The sequence below is a fragment of the Notechis scutatus genome, chromosome Z, assembly GCF_049901735.1.
Source record: "Notechis scutatus isolate UNSWTSFEM ecotype Mainland chromosome Z, rNotScu1.2, whole genome shotgun sequence".
Lineage (NCBI taxonomy): Eukaryota > Metazoa > Chordata > Lepidosauria > Squamata > Elapidae > Notechis > Notechis scutatus.
In genome coordinates this window covers 123,629,518-123,647,664 of record NC_142025.1, presented here as the reverse complement: position 1 = coordinate 123,647,664, position 18,147 = coordinate 123,629,518, and the positions used below count along the sequence as shown (strand labels likewise).

General features: G+C 34.6%; 1 protein-coding gene and 1 long non-coding RNA gene across 2 annotated transcripts in view; one reads left to right on the top strand and one right to left on the bottom strand.

Annotated features, from left to right (window-relative positions):
• Window positions 1-2,968: 2,968 nt before the first annotated feature.
• Window positions 2,969-18,147, bottom strand: part of LOC148129224 (uncharacterized) — a 102,657-nt gene continuing 87,478 nt past the window's right edge. Inside the window, exon 2 of the long non-coding RNA XR_015746137.1 lies at window positions 2,969-3,361. This is a non-coding gene — a long non-coding RNA (uncharacterized LOC148129224). The remainder of the gene's footprint in view (window positions 3,362-18,147) is intronic.
• On the top strand, window positions 8,824-12,971 carry LOC148129226 (vomeronasal type-2 receptor 26-like). Its single transcript, XM_087945640.1, has 4 exons — window positions 8,824-9,404; window positions 10,805-11,032; window positions 11,708-11,834; window positions 12,076-12,971. The coding sequence occupies exons 1-4, from the start codon at window positions 8,847-8,849 to the stop codon at window positions 12,969-12,971; spliced, it is 1,809 nt and encodes a 602-aa protein (XP_087801766.1). The 5' UTR covers window positions 8,824-8,846.

The window sequence follows — 18,147 nt, the reverse complement described above, 5'->3', positions numbered from 1 at the left end:
TGCCTAATTTTACAAACTTTCTTGCCACAACTGTTAAATGAATTCCTGCAGTTGTTAAGTAAGTAACTTCAGTTTTTAAGTGAATTTGGTTTTCCCATTGACTTTGCTTGTCAGAAGGTCCCAAATATGATCACATGGCCCCAGGACACAGCATCATGAATATGAACCGGCTGCCAAGCATCCAAATTTCAATTGCATGACCATTGGGATTCTGCAATAGTCATAATGTGAAAAACAGCCATAAGTTACTTTCTTCAGTGCCTTTGTAACTTTGAATAGTTACCAGTTCAAAAGTTAACAATGATTGTAAGTAAGGACTAGCTATATACAGTACAAATAGTTTTCAATGTACAACCACAATTTACCCCAATAGGGCTAAATATGGAAATGCATGGTTGGATGATTCTAGGAATTGAGTCATTTGCTTGGGAAATCCCAAGCAGCCATGGTGAACATAATTGTCGCATAGGGAACATTTGGTGGAATTTTCATTATCCTTTAGAGTTTCTTTACATATGAGGCATGTGCCGGAGTCTTGTGGTTCATTGGTGGGGATTTCTTTCTCTTTGGGTTGTTGTTAGGCACTGGATTTTTTTCCTGGCATGAAAGGTTTGTTGAGATGGTATGTTGATAAAATTGTTCAATCAAACAAGATATTTGGGTAATCAATATAGCCAATATGACTCTAATTAATAAAATACAATAATCACGCTAGTCAAATAATTTCACTAAGCAACAATCAGCCTAATCAATTAATTACACTAAGCTATAATCACAATCAGCCTAATAAATTAATTATACTAATCGCTAATCACACTGGTCAATTTAATTCACTAAATCACTAATTTTACTAATCAATTAAATTACATAAATCACTGATCATTTACACCGATCAGTAATCATACTATTTGCACTAAACATTATAACCACACTAATCAATCAAACAATAAGTCAATTAATCAATTGATAAATTAATTATTTTATAGAAACTGTTTTAGAGACATCATTATCTAATCATTGGTATAGGTCATGAGGTAGAAAAGTTATGTTTTGAGGTAATGAAGTAATCAGTGTTTAAGTATTGAAGTAATGAAATAGTATTTATTTATTTAGTTAGTTCCAGTGCAAAATCATCCCAGTACAAACCATAGTAGTAATCTCTACTAATTACTCAGTGGGTCATATTATTAAAATGAGGATCAGACACAGTAAAGTACAATAAAATGAGAGAAGATAAAACAGTAAAATAAAATGGGATATGGTAAAAAATAATGCAAGATATATAATGAAATGAATCCTAGAGATAGGAAACAGTAGGCACTTAAGTGAATTAGTTACTTTTAAATATAAACTCAATTTGTGGTGTATAAGATATCCTATCAACTTAATAGTTCAAGTGACTAGATATATATTTGGGTCCTGAACAAAATAGAATTATTTTTGTTTGTTTCTTTGAAAACTAGTATGTCGTTTTTGTGAAGCAATATCTCTATGTATTGAGCCCTTGATGATCTGCCATATAATGGACAAGTGATTAGGACATCTGAAGTAGTCAGGTATCTTTAACTACACATAATGACACTCTAGAAATGCTCATAGCTTAATGGAAAGAATCAATTTGTTGCAACAGAGTGAAACTATTTTTAAAATGCCTTGAACATGTTTTGTGGTGAAATCTCCTTAAATTTAAATTTATATTTGCCTCCCTGAAAGGAATTAAACAGGGAGCAGAAAGTCATTCTTTTAGCATAGACTTTCTGCCTAACCAGCTAACTAGTTATGGTAATCCAAGTAAAGGAATATGATTGCACATTAAGCAGAAAAATCACCCTTTCACTGTTGATAGCATTTATGTGCTTTAGGGCAGCGTGTAAATTTAACAAATAAACTAAATAAAAATAATTAAAAGGGGGAAGGAGATATTATTTTTATAAAAATTATATAACCTATATGAATAAAAGAGGAAAACAATATGACACAGAAAACTGCTTTGTAATTAGATTGCAGGTTTCTAAGAGGGAATTTATTTATAAGTGGCATTATGCACAGTTCAACTTAATAATTGCATAGAAACATTTTCCCCAAATTGTTGACTTATGGATAAAAAAAGGGTTAGGGCTAACATTAAGTTAATAAGCATTTTTGTGGCAAGAGTTGAGTGAGGGAATTATCAGCAAATCTTTAATGCAAATCATTAAGGAGAATGTGTTGTTCTAGTCCTTCCACAACCACAGCTGAATGATTTGAGGCATCTTCTCACTCTAGAAACGAGGAAATAACAAATCACTTCTGAAAAACTTTGCAAGAAAACTTCTCCAGGCAGACTCTCAGAATTGACCACAATTCAATGGAAACAAGACAAAAAGGAACAGTTAAACAAGTGTTTCTTCAACCCAGCAAGTTTTATGAGGTGTGGATTTCAACTCCCAACTTCAGCATGCTGTTTGGGGAAATAACAGAATGACTTGGGAGGTATTCTAGTCCAACCCCCTTTACTCGGGAAACCCTACACCAGTTCTGACAAATGGTTGTCCAATCTCTTCTTTAAAATGTCTCGTGTTGTAGGATCCAGAATTTCTGAAGCAAGCCATTCCACCCATTAATTGTTCTATCAGGAAATTTCTCCTTAATTCTAAATTGGTTCTCTCCTTAATTAGTTTCCATCTATTGCTTATTTTTTTGTTTTTTTAGAACAAATTTTATTAATTTTTAAAGACAAACAAAACATCATTAAGCATTGAAGACATTAAACCTCTTTCCATTATAAATTTTTACAAGGCAGATAAAACATTATTTTATACAATATAGTTCTAATATATCCCATTTCCACTTAAATATCTTTTAGCAGATTTCTCATTGTTTCTCTTTGCTCTTATTAAATTACATTTCTTCTATATTTATCCATTTTATAATCATCATATTCATATTTCCCTCTGTCTTGTTTGCAATTATTCTCCTCTAGCTTTCCTCCAAGGTTTTATTAAATCTCAAACAAACATAAACACACAAAACACAAAAACATAAAACTTCTTTTTTAAAAAGTAGCTTGGCCCCGGATTACCTCTCTTTATATGGACTTCAATTAAATTTATGCTCATCATATATACCATTACCTATCTTATTTACCATTCTATATCTTCATTATAACTTCTCCCCGCTTTCCACTCTTCTTAATTTTTTTTATTTATTTCATCTTAATTTAAATCATTACAGTTGTATCTTTTGTCCATTCTTTTCCAATTATCCATTTATCTCATTCCCTATAGTAGAAAAAAAAAAGATTTCTCCTGAAATCAATAATCGAAGTATGATGCCTTTCCATCGCTCCCCTAAATTAACATTTAAGGTAACACCTAGTTCCCTATCTGATTCTGCTTAGTACATTCTACCTAAGAGAGAAAAAAAATAGTAAATCTATAAAGTAATTAAATATATAATTGAACATTAAATCTCATAACATTCCAATTATCTATTTCAAAAACAAATGCTACAATAATAAATTTATACTAACATCCACACAATAGTCAATTAAACTCTATACTTAAACTAAATATTTTAAACATTCCTTTTAGTATTTTATTAAATCTTAAAATCCATCATTGTTAAACCTTTCATGTTTTAATCTTTACTTAAGTCTTGTAAAGTTCTAATTTTCTATTTTTAATACAAATACTACAATACTATCTTATGGTTGCAGAATCCTTTTGAAAAAAAAGTTATACATTACTCTTTATCCCTAAAAAAAAAATTCTTTTTCCCATCTTGTTTCATACCTTTGTGGCTTTTTCCCCCCCTTTCCCTTCCTTTCTTATCCCATCTGGTCTTTTTACCCTCCCTACTCCTAACCTCCTCCTTTTTAGCTTCCCCTCTCTGTTGTATTTCTCTGTTCTTTTGCTTTCTAACATTGTATTGATTTTGCATCTTATTTTTCTCTTTCTTGGATGTTTTTTTAAGTCTTATGTCCTTTTTCCTTCCTCTCTTTCTCCTTCCTTTCTTAATCAACTTTGTAGATTCGTTAAAGATGTCTTCTTCTTCTTCTTCTTCTTCTTCTTCTTCTTCTTCTTCTTCTTCTTCTTCTTCTTCTTCTTCTTCTTCTTCTTCTTCTTCTTCTTCTTCTTCTTCTTCTTCTTCTTCTTCTTCTTCTTCTTCTTCTGCTTTCTCCATCAATTGTTGTGTTTGCTGATAAGTAGTAAGCGCCATTTCTAAAAAGCGAAAAATTTCTCTCCAAGTGTCCTTGCCTTCTTTCTTTATTTTTCCATATTCCTCTCTCAGTTCATCAACAGATAAAGCCATAATAAACCTTTTCTTCTTTTTTTTCTCTTCTTCTTCTTAAAACAACCAAGATAATTCAAAGCTTAGAACAATTCCCCCAAATCCCAAAGTAATCAAGCATTCCAAACAGAGCACAAAGTTCTTCCCTTCACACTTTTTCTTCCTGGGGTAATATCAATTGGAAAGGGGGAAAAAAACCCAATCTGTATTTTAAAGTCTTATTGCAATGAACTTCCAATCTCAAAATCTTCCAGGCATCTCCTCCAGCAAGATCTTAATATAAATTTCTCTTTTGTCATCTCCCTTCCCACTTGTAACAAAAAGCTTTAAATTTTTACCTTCTATAAAATAGCAGGCTTTTCAATATCCATTTTGTTAATTCCATAGGGAAGGAGAGTAAACTTTCTCTTTCAGCACTTTCACTCGCCGCTTATAAATCTCTTCTGGAAACAAAGTATCGTTCAGAAAATCAAGATTTTCAGGATTATTAAATGCATCTTATAGTTCCAGTTCAGCCAAAAAACTTTTGCTTCAAAACTTTCTCCTTCTTCCTCCAGCACAATCTTGTCCAGCTGCCGGCTTCTTTGTGGTGGCCATTACTGACCGCCGTTCCACCGCATTGAGAAAAGGGGGTTATGCCGGGTGGGGAGGGGGTCTGCAAAAACCCCAAAGCCCTGTCCGGATCCCCCCTATCTTTGGCTGCCTCAATGGGGCAGCCTTATCCTCTAGACCCATCAGGATCGGAGGCACCAAGATGGCTAGCGCAACAGGGATCGCGCACGATCGCGAAACCCCACCGCCGCCGAAGCCTGGCAATCCGGAAGCATCTCCATCCATTGCTTCTTATCCTGCCTTCAGGTGCTTTGGAGAATAGGTTGAATGCCTCTTCTTTGTAGAAGGCCCTAAGATATTGGAAGACTGCTTGCAACTGTTCTTCATATATTTTAGCCCCCAATCCCTAATCATCTTTGTTGCACTTCTCTGCACTCTCTCTATACTCTCCACATCTTTTTATATTGTGGCAACCAAAATTGGATGCAATATTCCGAGTATACTCTTTTTAAAATTTAAAATAAAAGAAAATGGGGAAATGGGACACTTAGTTTTGATGAGGATGTGAAAAGTTAGGGTATATATACCTGATAAAATAAACACTTCCAACCTGTAAGCTCTTCATGTGAAAGAATTCCAATTCCTCTTTCCATCTATAATGGGAAATGTCCTTTTGGCTACAGTAAGGTAAAAATAGAAGGGACATTATCCTGCTGCTATGACTGTAGACAGTGTCCAGAAGGGAAGATAACTTACCAAATGGGTAAGGAAAGGAATATATTGAATATATGGATGATTTCATAATATAAATGGAGTTGAATTTTTAATCAGTATTATGGTAACTGAAAATCTTGAGCTATCTAATCCTTAATAACTAACTGTAAAATGGATGGAATTGTTTTGTGGTGTAATAAATGTTTCTTTCTTGAGCTACATACTAAAAAGTGAAATCACCATTAGATTATTACTTAATGTTTTTTATAAATGTCAGAAGAAAAATAAAGAAAAAAGAACAAAAAAGAACAAAGAATAAAAATAGCAGTTGTTTGTAAAAGTAGATTAGTATTTGATTTTAACTTCCATTTGTTGATTTATTCCATGCTAAATTACAAAGATAGAAACTAAATGGCAAAATAGGATAACAGACAGTGCACTTCAATTAAATATCATATTGTGTCATGTCAAGACAGACCATTTTCTGTCATATAACGTGATGTAGTAGGATCCCTTCTAAGAAATGATCCCCAGGACATTTGACTTTCTGGTCTTTTAAGGGCCTTCCAGAAGGATGACTTAATTGGGGCCAGCCACATCTTGAGAGCAAGAATGATCTCCAAGATAAGGCCAGGGCAGAAAGTGCTTTCCTGCTAGGTCCCACCTAACAAAATACACAGGCTTATGGGATATGGGATCAGTAAATCCTTCTAAAGCTTAAGTAATTGTTACAGTACCACTTTATAAGGTAGGCCCTGTATTTAACAAAGGAGAGAACACTATGATCTCAACAGACATGTTTCTTTTTCTTTCTAATTGTATTTTGCTTTCTTCTTCTTGGATATAACCACCCACTGCACCATTTTCTATGTTGTGTACTGGTTTCAAAGGTTCACAGCAGTGTTGCAGTGAGTACTGAGAAGTGGTAAACATGCTTCCTTCGATATTCTTCAAAGACAGTACTTTTGGAAAAAATAATAGTACTGATTACTAATTAAGTATTGTCAATGTCCCTTCTACTCTATCTCTCAAGGGAATTTCAGTAGACACTGACAAAATTATGACCCTAAGATTAAGACATTACATAGCATTCACATCTGCTCAGAAATATAAAGAACTGCCTGCATGGAGAAAAAGAAGGATTTGTGTTTGATCTGTGATACATCCTTGTCTTAATTCCAGATAACCTTCATTGTATTATCTTTAGTAACGTAAATGAGTGCCCAACCCATGGCTTTGGTTGAATGGTAACATAGCAGTTGCTCTTTAATATCTATAATAACTATGTATTACACTGAGTTGGTTATGATTAGGACCGTAGTTTTATCTTTTTTTCCTACCCTGTTAATTTCTCCTATTTACAATTGCAAGCTCAGTAGTCCTCTTCCAGTCATTCACAAGTATTATCAGTCTGGAGACTTAATCATTGCTGCAATTATTTATCAAGTCTTCTTTCTTTCAAATGAGATCACTTTCCAAAGCCTTCCTTCTCATGAAGTACTTGATCGGTACATGTAAGTAACCCCCTGTTACTCCTCCTCCAGCTCCTCTTCTTATTTTCCTTATTTCTACCTATACTGTATTATCTATGTTCCAATTTTCTGTTGAAATATTTCAGTTGCTAATGGTCAGTATGCTAATCCAGTGTCCATGGTTAGCCATTTTTAATTCCATAACTGGGAGAAAATCAGCTTGTTCAATCACTGGAGGTTAAATTGAGACAAATCAACTTTCTAGGACACTAAAAAGATTGAAAAATTCAAAACTTGGAGATCTCCTCAGTATAATTCCAAGCTTCTTCACATTTCATCTCAACCAAAAATTAAAACACTAAGCCCTCTGATGTGTTTGAGAAACGTTTCTAGTTTTTACAATTCTATGGTGGAAAAATGGAACTGATTTACTGCTCTTAGAAAAAAATGGGCAAAATATAGAAAAAACTGAAATCAAATACTATCTTTGCATCCAAATACATTCTGGAAGAGATATTTTATCATGAATTTAAAATCTTAAGTACAGAAGAAGAATCTTAAATACAGAAGAAAGCAGGGTACAAATGCTTTCTCGGTTCGATTTTAGCTTACTGCTCCACCCTATCTATGATTCCCTATCATATAATCAAGTTATGGTTTTCCAGATATTAGTTTTTGTGTGTAAGTAGATATGTATGCATGTGCAAACACACATATATGCACACACTAAGTATGTATGTATTGTGTATATGTGTCTGTATGACAGACTGTAGATATCTTCAGACAGTAGATATTTTAAATGTGTGTGTGTGTATATGTATATACACACACACATATATTTAAAATATTTACTGTCCGAATCTAAAGCAGAAGTATATTCATTCAGTTTATAATTCTCACTGAAGGTTCCTCACCCAAAATTACCAACACACTTTGGCTCTGGCATTTGCTGTAAAGGACATCAATGAAAATTCTGGGATTTTGTCCAATGTTAGCCTCGGTTTCCACATCGCTACCAACTATCTTGAGGATTATACAACTTACCTTTTAGCAATGGAATTTCTATCTACAAAAGATAAATTTATCCCAAATTACAAATGTAATGACCAGACAAATATGGTGGCCATCATTGGAGGACCCCAGACTAAAACCTGTCTCAATATGGCAACCACTCTGTGCAACTATAAATTTCCCCAGGTGAGTAAAATATGGAGCAAGATGGAAAGTCCACAAGTGTATTATTTTCAAATGTTGAGTCCTGATAATCACTCTTATGAAAAGGATTCTGGAAGCAAAAAATATGCGTTATTTAATGATGAGGAAGTTAGTAGATATGAAGATTACGAAGAAAGTATTCTACTTTTTGCTTGATGAGCAGTACTAAATTTGCAGACATTATTTGGTAAAAATTTCATTTTTAGGAACTTGCCTGGAACACACATTCAGGCCCAGTTAGTACATAAAGATATATGCATTAGTCCTTTATATTTTTTTTCTAAAAAACTCTGGTTCTTCTGTCTTTTCCCCACTTAGATCACATTTGGATCACCACCCTTGACATATAATGACAATTCAGCACTTTTTGTAAAATGGATGTTCCCTGATGAGATCCACCAACTTAAAGGAATCCTGTACTTACTGTTGCATTTTGGATGGATCTGGGTTGGAATGATTTCTCAGTTTGAGGAAGATAGAGAGAGGTTCATTCAAAAGAGTCTTTCCATGTTTTCAGAGAGAGGAATCTGCTTTGACTTTATAGAATGTTTTTTCCCAATGATGTAAGGTAATGAAACTGCTGAAATGGTGGAGGAAGCAGATAAATTATATAGAATAATCATGGGGAGTACAGTCATTGCTGTGATCTTGAATGGTGAAACTTCAAGCATAGTGACATTGAGGATGATGCTCTCTGTTTTAGATTCTGATGATATTCCAAAGGAGAGAAAAGCCAAAGTTTGGATCATGCCAGCTCAAATGGAATTCACCTCTATTCTAATGCAAAGACCATTGCCCATTGATTTTCTCCATGGTGCAATTTCCTTTGCACTTCATTCAAAAGAGCTAATAGGATTCCAACAATTTATGCAGACAAAAAACCCAATTTTTGAAAAAGACAATGGGTTTATTAGGGATTTCTGGAAAGATGTATTTGAATGCTCATTTTCTAGTGATATTTCAGATGAGAATGCTGAAAGGATCTGCACTGGAGAAGAGAAGCTGGACACTCTTCCTAATTCTGTCTTTGAGACCACCATGGGTGGACTTAGTTACAGCATCTACAATGCAGTCTATGCTGTGGCACATGCTCTGAGGGCCTTGCATGCCTCCCAACTCAAAGATGGTCGAAAATTTGATCAGAGGAGGCAGAAGCATTTCATTCAATCAACGTGGCAGGTAACATTTGCTAATGCAAAATAAAGGATGATCAGGTATAAAAGTACTGGCTTTAAAGGACTGTGTAGTAGACTGGAGATAGATGATGTGGTATCCCTCCCCCTCTGTTGAGAGAGAGCTGATCAATTTTGACATAGGGTCTCTTTGATCCCTCTTTCAAACCAGCAGTCTTCTCTTTCCAAAATGTAGACTTTGTTGTCTTCAAAATTGGTTTTTTAAATGCAGACTGTTGATATCCTCATGGGTTTACTTTCTCATGTTGTGCCATGTTTTATGAAGGAGTTGTTTTGTTTCCCCAATGAAGAAATCTCCACATATTTCACGGCATTGTACTGCATATACCACATTGCTTAGTTTGTAATCTGGATTTTTTTTTCTCATTTCCTTCTTGTTTGGACAGTTAAAAAATGAAAGAATATTTATTTATTTGTATTTCATATTTTTTATGAAATACCTCCCCTCATGGTCCATCCTTTTACATATAATTATTGGCTTTGTTATATGAAGAAAAGATTTTTTTAAAAAAAACCTATCATTATTTTTCAAATATGATCTGAATGATCTGAATAACAAAGATCTTGCATGCAAAATTGGATGAAGTTTGAAAATAAAATGAAGATATTGAAAAAGTTTAAATATATAACTTATGTTGTATATTCATGAACTGGGATAGGGTTTGGTAACAAGGTCAGCCAATGAATAGGCATGGTAACTAAATCAGCCAAAGGGGACAGTTTGGAAACTGAAATTAGAAATAGCTTAGGATGGAAACCGAAACTAGAAATAGCCTAGCATGGAAACTGAAACTAGAAGTAGCCTAGGCATGGCTCTATGTTAAGCTGTGCAGCTCTGAAGCTATTGAGTTCTGAATCTGTCTATTGAAATGAACTGCTTCTCTCTTCTGCTTGCCTGCTGAACTAAAGTAAAAGAGAAACTAATTTGCTTGTCTGCTGAAGTGACTTGCAATATGTTTCTGTCTGAGTTTGCTGCATGTTGGAAAAATCTACAACTGGTTTATAAAACATACTTATTATGTTTATAAGTGCTGTAAATAAACACAGCCATCTGTATTTATTTTTCTGGAGCTGCATTAATGCTGCAAAACTCTGAATATGTACTTTATGTATGAAATAATATGTAAAGGATCTTATTTAATCTACAACCTGTATATTTAACAGTTTCAAATATAAAAACTTTGTCAATCAATACCATGAAGAAAATTTCAAATTTCAATTTTTCTCAATCATTTTTTATTTATTTGTTTTTCAATTAAAAACAGTGTAGATCGATGAAAAAAATGGCATTCCATTGACTGTAAGCAAAACAGAAGGAACTGAGATTTCTCCATATGATTTCAAGGAATCCAGTTAATATTTATATTACTTTGATTTTTCATTCAGCTCCACCATTTTTTGCAGCAAGTCTCTTTTAACAACAGTGCTGGAGAACAGGTTTCTTTTGGCCCCAATGGAGAATTTGAAACTGGGTTTGATGTTTTCAATTGGGTCACATTTCCAAACAAGTCCTTTCTAAGAGTCCAAATTGGAAGCATTGATCCCATGGCTCCCCCAGACAAGTTCCACACCATTTCTACCATGGATGCTGTTTGGCCCCTTGTATTTAACCAGGTGTGTCTCGTTTTTCAGTTTTTAAGAAATTGCATATTCATTCATCCACAGAAATAAATGATTAAATGACTATCACAACAACAACCTTTGGATTTAGCAGCCTCAATATTTTTTATATGTGATGTGAACATAAACTGCTAAAATATAAATGTGTGACTTAAAAGTGAAATGCCCATATATAACCTTTGTTTATCTCCAATGCAAAAACATCTCAGTAATTATAGTACTGGATTTTTCAGTTGACCATATCAATGCATGAGCATTGAGTTCAATGCAAATTGAGATAAGCTAAGACAAAGCAATAAGATAAATTGGTATATGATAAAATAGAATGCAAATATATATTAAAAATGAATATTTCAGATCAAAAACAGCAGGTGCTTGTTTCTCAAACTCAGCAAATTTATGAGGTGTGGACTTCAATTCCAAACTTCAACATCCTGGCTGGGGAATTCTGGCAGTTGAAGTTCACACCTCTTCTACTTGCTGAAGTTTGAGGAACAAATTAATTGAATTGAATTGAATTTTAATGAATTTAAAACAAAAGAAAATGGTGAAACTGGACACTAAGGAGGAATGAGGATGGGAAGAGTTTGGGTATGTATAATTGATGAAATGGGCACTCCCAACACATACATTCTTCATATGAAAGAAATCTCATTTTATTTATAACAGACAATGCCTCTTTCCATCTGTAATGAGAAATGCCCTTCTGGCTACAGCAAGGTAAAAATTGAAGGGAAATTATCCTGCTGCTATGACTGTAGACAGTGTCCAGAAGGGAAGATAGCTGACCAAATGGGTAAGCAAAGGAATATGTTGAATATATGGATAATTTAATAAATATAAATTTATTAAGTATAAGTATTATGGTGTCTAAACTCTTATCTGATAGGTTGTATACTTTAGTGCATTTTGTATATTATTTTCAAACTAATAATATGAAGTCATAATATCTTAGTAAATAAAGTATGCTGTTAATTCTGCATACTTAAAACCTATAATGGTTCTGTGAAACAGTTTCATTCGTTCTTTTTCCCCAGACTTAGATGACTGTTTCCCATGTCCAGAGGATCAATATCCAAACAAGGGTCAAGATAATTGCCTTCAAAAAACTGTAACTTATTTAACTTTCCAAGAGCTGTTGGGTATTTCTTTGATAATGATTGCAGTCTCATTTTCTGTCATCTCAGCTGTGGTCCTGGGAATCTTCATTAAACACCAGGACACTCCCATTGTCAAAGCCAACAACAGGAACCTCACCTACACACTTCTCATTGCTCTCCTGCTCTCCTTCCTTTGCACTCTGCTCTTCATTGGGCAACCTGATCGAGTGAAATGTCTCTTGCGACAAACTACGTTTGGCATCACTTTCTATATAGCTCTTTCTTGTATTTTGGGTAAAACAACCATAGTAGTTCTTGCTTTCATGGCCACAAAGCCAGGCTCCAAAATGAGGAAATGGGTGGGGAGAAGGATGGCCAACACTAGTGTCCTATCTGTCTTCACTGTTCAGTTCACCATCTGTGTAGTGTGGTTGGCAATGTCTCCCCCATTTCCAGATTCAGACATGCACTCCATGGTTGAAGAAATTGTCCTGGAATGTAACGAAGGTTCAACCACAATGTTCTATACTGTCCTTGGCTTTATGGGGCTCTTGACCGCTGTCACTTTCACAATGGCCTTCTTGGCTAGGAATTTACCTGACAGCTTCAATGAAGCCAAATTCATCACCTTCAGCATGTTGGTCTTTTGCAGTGTCTGGGTGTCATTTGTTCCCACCTATTTGAGCACCAAGGGAAAATACGTGGTTGCTGTGGAGATCTTCTCCATTTTGGCTTCAGCAGCTGGATTGCTCAGCTGCATTTTTTCTCCCAAGTGCTATATCATTATTCTGAGACCTGATTTGAATAAGAAGGAGCAATTAATAAAAAAATGAAACTGATATTTATATCTTGAATGAAGATAAATTGGTTATTTATCATATAATATAAAGGGTTTGGGTTTTGGGGGGTGCTTTGGGGATTCTGCGTTATTCCCTCATATCAGCATATCAATGTGACATATAAGACAATACCTTGATATATAGGGACACAGATATATATCCCTATTACACTCACTCTGTGAAACTATGACAGATAATTTAGCATGTCACTCTTGCTTTGCATGAAGATTCCCATGAAAATAAGACAAACCAGGAAGTTAGACAGTACTGGAAAAATAAACATACAGAGAATCTGTGTGACTTGAAACTCTCATTTAACATTCAGACATTTTTCTCTTCTATAATAACTTTTTCATAATTTTCAGGATGTGTAGATAGGTATTGAGGTAGAGTCACACAAGAAGGCGACTTTCAATGCATTAGCTGTGATTATATTTCCAAGTTAACTTTAGGACCTAGAGAGTTTCCATGAATCTTTTCTTTTTGAACTATTAGATCATTATTCTGAGCTCGAATAAGAATAAATGGGAATAGCTAATCAAGAAGTTAATTGAGTTTAAAAATTGGTTTTTAATATTACAATGTTCAGTTGTCTCATTCTTATTGAATTTGTGTCCTACAACCCATAAGTCTCATAATATATTTGAGTAAAAAAAAAATCTTGCCAACCATCCTAATATTCTTCAGAAGTATGTTTTTTTTAAAAAAAAATAGAGGAAAAAACCCACTAATTTTTACTGTTCCAAATCTGGATGGTTGAGACCCAGATGTTGGTGTTATGGATAAGATGTTTGTCCAGAAATTAGGAAACAATCAATACTAGTCCCCCTTGAAGCATGATAGCATCCACAGTAATGTTGTTGTGGGAATTGAATAAAGAGTTTGGAAGAAGATTGTGATGGAGGATTATTTCTCAGCTTCCCTCATGTAACTGCCTGAAATTTACCTTAAAGATATTGGTCTAATAGTGGTTTTATATCTGTGTTTTGTTTCTTGCTTTCAATGAATTTCAAGAAGCCAAACCCAAAATGTTTCAGAAGGCCTAAGTATTTTGCTGCATTTATTAGAATGACAAAAATGTATAATCATAATTCTAATGAAAAATAACTGGGAAAAATTATGAAATATCACGACCTGGATATCGAAACTATGCAATTATTGGATGAAACATGTAACAGTGATACCCATTGTCATCGGGTTACTTGGTACAATGTCCAAGAATAGTAGAAATAATATAATCAGCCAAAAATGGAAAGTTGGAACCCAAAATCAGATGTACACTAAATGTAGACTGATTTTTAGCTACATATCTTCCCAGCAAACAGCAAATGTTGAACCTCCAGGTAAAGAAGATTCATCTTAGGAGGAGTAATCACAGTGTGCATGTTGGAGTTTCCAAAAGAAATGTTGGGAAATTCTGTATTTTAAAGAACTTTTAAAGGAGGTGTGCAAAATTTATTTATTTATTTATTTGATTTGCCAATTGTTTACAAGATAATAAGTATAAGTGTATACATAGTTGTGAATACATGAAATGGGTACATATAAGAAAAATAAGAGAAACAATAGGACAGGGATGGTAGGCACATTGGTGCGCTTATGCACGCCCCCTACAGACCTCTTAGGAAAAGGGTGAGGTCAATAGTAGACAGTCTAAGGTTAAAGTTTTGGGGGTTTGGGGAAGAAACTACAGAGTCGGGTAGAGTATTCCAGACATTGACCACTCTATTGCTGAAGTTGTATTTCCTGCAATCAACTTTGGTGCGGTTAACTTTGAGTTTGTATCTATTGTGTGCTCTTGTGTTGTTATGGTTGAAGCTGAAGTGTTCATTGACAGGTAGGACATTGCAATGTATGATTTTATATACCATGCTTAAATCAGACCGAAGACGGCATAATTCAAGGTTTTCTAGTTCTAGAATTTCAAGTCTGGTGGCATAAGGTATTCTACAATGAGTAGAGGAGTGGAGAACTCTTCTTGTGAAATATTTCTGGACTTTCTGAATTGTGCTAATATCAGATACGTAATGTGGGTTCCAGACTGATGAACTGTATTCGAGTATTGGTCTAGCAAATGTTTTGTATGCTCTGGTTAGTAGTGTGATATTACCAGAGAAAAAGCTATGTAAGATTAGGTTAACAACTCTTAATGCCTTTTTGGCTATGTAGTTACAGTGGGCTCTAGCACTTAGATCATTAGAGGTGAGTATTCCAAGGTCCTTTACACAGCTTGGGTCATCAACAAGATCTTGACTATTCAGCTTGTATTTTATTTTCTGATTTTTTTTGCCAATATGTAAGACAGAGCATTTATTTGTTGAGATTTGAAGTTGCCATTTGTTTGACTATTCTGATACATAGTCAAGATCTTTTTGTAGGGTAGCAGTATTGTCTGTGGTATTGAACAGCTTTACATCATCAGCGAAGAGAACGCAATTGCTCTTAATATAATCACAGAGGTCATTTATGTAAAGTATGAAGAGAGTTGGTCCTAGAACACTGCCTTGGGGGACACCACTGTTGACAGGTACAGAATTTGATAGGACACTCCCAATTTTGACTATTTGTTGTCTGTTTGCCAGGAATGCTTCTATCCAGTTATGCAGTTGTCCAGAGATACCATAGGATTTTATTTTTAGGAGTAGTTTGTCTCTGCCTGAGGCTATAGAGATCTGGCACCAATCAAAATATTATTTGTGAAGCAACTGATCAACACTGAGGGTAAGCCACTAATATATGAAAATAAGAGCAAACTCCACTCCCTTCTAGTACTGATGATGTTACCTAGTTTGGTAATGAAACATCTGCATCTATGGTTCATATTGCTTTTATCACTATTTGTTAAGGAAACCACAACTGATTTATTTAATTGCACCAAACTCTAAATAAATCAGGAATGGAAAATCCTAAGCTATAGTGGAGACTCATGCTTTTTAACTTTGGCAATTTTAAGGTGCATGGACTTCAATTCCCAGAATTCTCAAGGTAGCATGTAGTTCACCCATCTTAAACTTGCCAAGGCTGAAAAATGCTGATCTTCAGAGAGGGATTTTTCCATTCCTCTTTTACTGGTTCTTACTTACTTATAAGCAATCATAATGCAAAATCCTCACTTCCATCCCATTCCCTCACTAACCTGATTTCCAGCTCCATTCTCCTCCATGCAGGGGAACCAAAGAAGATTATGTGACTATCAGTTTAAAAAAGGTTCAATCAGACCTTCCAAAAAAGAAGTTGGAGCTTCTTTTTTGGAACAGCTTCTTCTTCTTCTTTTTTTTTGAAGAACTTCATTTTATGAAATGGGGTGGAAATGAGACTTTGCATTATAATGCAAAATTCTCACTTCTACCCCATCCAAGAGAAAACATACTGCCATATCCTCATTTCTACCCCATTTCAAAATAATGATAATGCAAAATCCATTCCAGAACACACACCAATCCCTCACTAACTTGCTTTCCAGCACTCTTCTCCTCCATGCAGGGCAACAAAAAAAGACCATGTGACTACCAGTTCAATCAGACTTCTAAGGTCTCCAGGGAATAAAGTTCTAAGTTCTGACTGAACTGACTTATTAGTCTCCCAGCTGCTGGGGCTGCTAGTCCATTTACAAGGACAAAGTTGAAACCATTTCACATTTAATATGTAAATGTAGCAAAATTGCACAAACTGATTACAAAGCTAGACATGACTAAGTTGCTAAATTAATCAACTTTTTGTTATGTAAAAAATACGACTTACCTGTATTTGAATAATCATGGGCACATAAAGTGAAAAAAGTTATTAAAAATGAGAAGGTGAAGATTTTGTGGGACTTTGGAATATAGACAGATCACCATTTGGAACATAACATGCCAGATATTACAGTTGTCGAAAACTGAAAAGTACAGTTTATTGATATTTCAGTACTAGGAGATGCCAGAGTCCAAGAAAAAGAACTTCACAAACAATATTTTGATTGGTGCCAGATCTCTATAGCCTCAGGCAGAGAAGAACTATTTTGCATACCTCCTTCAAAAGTTCTTTAAAATACAGAATTTCCCAACATTCCTTTTGGAAACACCAACATGCAAACTGTGATTACTCCTCCTAAAATGAATCTTCTTTACCTGGAGGTTCAACATTTGCTGTTTGCTGGGAAGATATGTAGCTAAAAATCAGTCTACATTTAGTGTACATCTGATTTTGGGTTCCAACTTTCCATTTTTGGCTGATTATATTATTTCTACTATTCTTGGACATTGTACCAAGTAACCCGATGACAATGGGTATCACTGTTACATGTTTCATCCAATAATTGCATAGTTTCGATATCCAGGTCGTGATATTTCATAATTTTTCCCAGTTATTTTTCATTAGAATTATGATTATACATTTTTGTCATTCTAATAAATGCAGCAAAATTTGCTGTTTGCTGGGAAGATGTGTAGCTAAAAATCAGTCTACATTTAGTGTACATCTGATTTTGGGTTCCAACTTTAGGTTACATTTTTGGCTGATTATTTTATTTCTACTATTAGTAAGGAAATGAATGAGAAATCATCATTTTTATAATTATTCCTGAAGTGTGTGTGCATAAAAGGCAGCACTGATCACTGATCATACCAGCACAAGAATAGGCACTAGGCACCAGATCTATAGTAGCAGGGATTTACCACACTAGATAGAACCCAAGGGCTAGATCAGTGTCGCTCAGCTGAAAGATGTATGGATTTTAATTCCCAGAATTCTCTAGCCAGTCATCAAGAAGTTTCCACAGAAGATTATAGAGAATAATAGAGCTAAGAATCTGTGAGAGTTCCAGATTCAGAAGGACAGGCAGGCATGCCCAGCAAATTGGCAGTAAATTTTTTTGAATCCCACCACTGATTAGTTTGTAGTGCTTGTTCTTGAGCAGCAAGCATTAAACCTTCCATTTCTTCCTTGATGGAAGAATAAGCCATGCCCATGTCAAGCTGTCAACATATTTTCCTTCAATGTTTTTCATGTGCTGTCCATGCAAAGCTTTGGTTTTCCATCTATTTAATATATCTTCCAGCTGTATTTCCTTATATTCTGCCTCTGCTTCTGTTGTTTTTACAATGTTCTCTGTTTTCACAGCCTGCGGCAATTTTTCTGTACTTTGGTTCACATAATCATTCTGTTATTGTTATTGTTATTCTTATTGTAC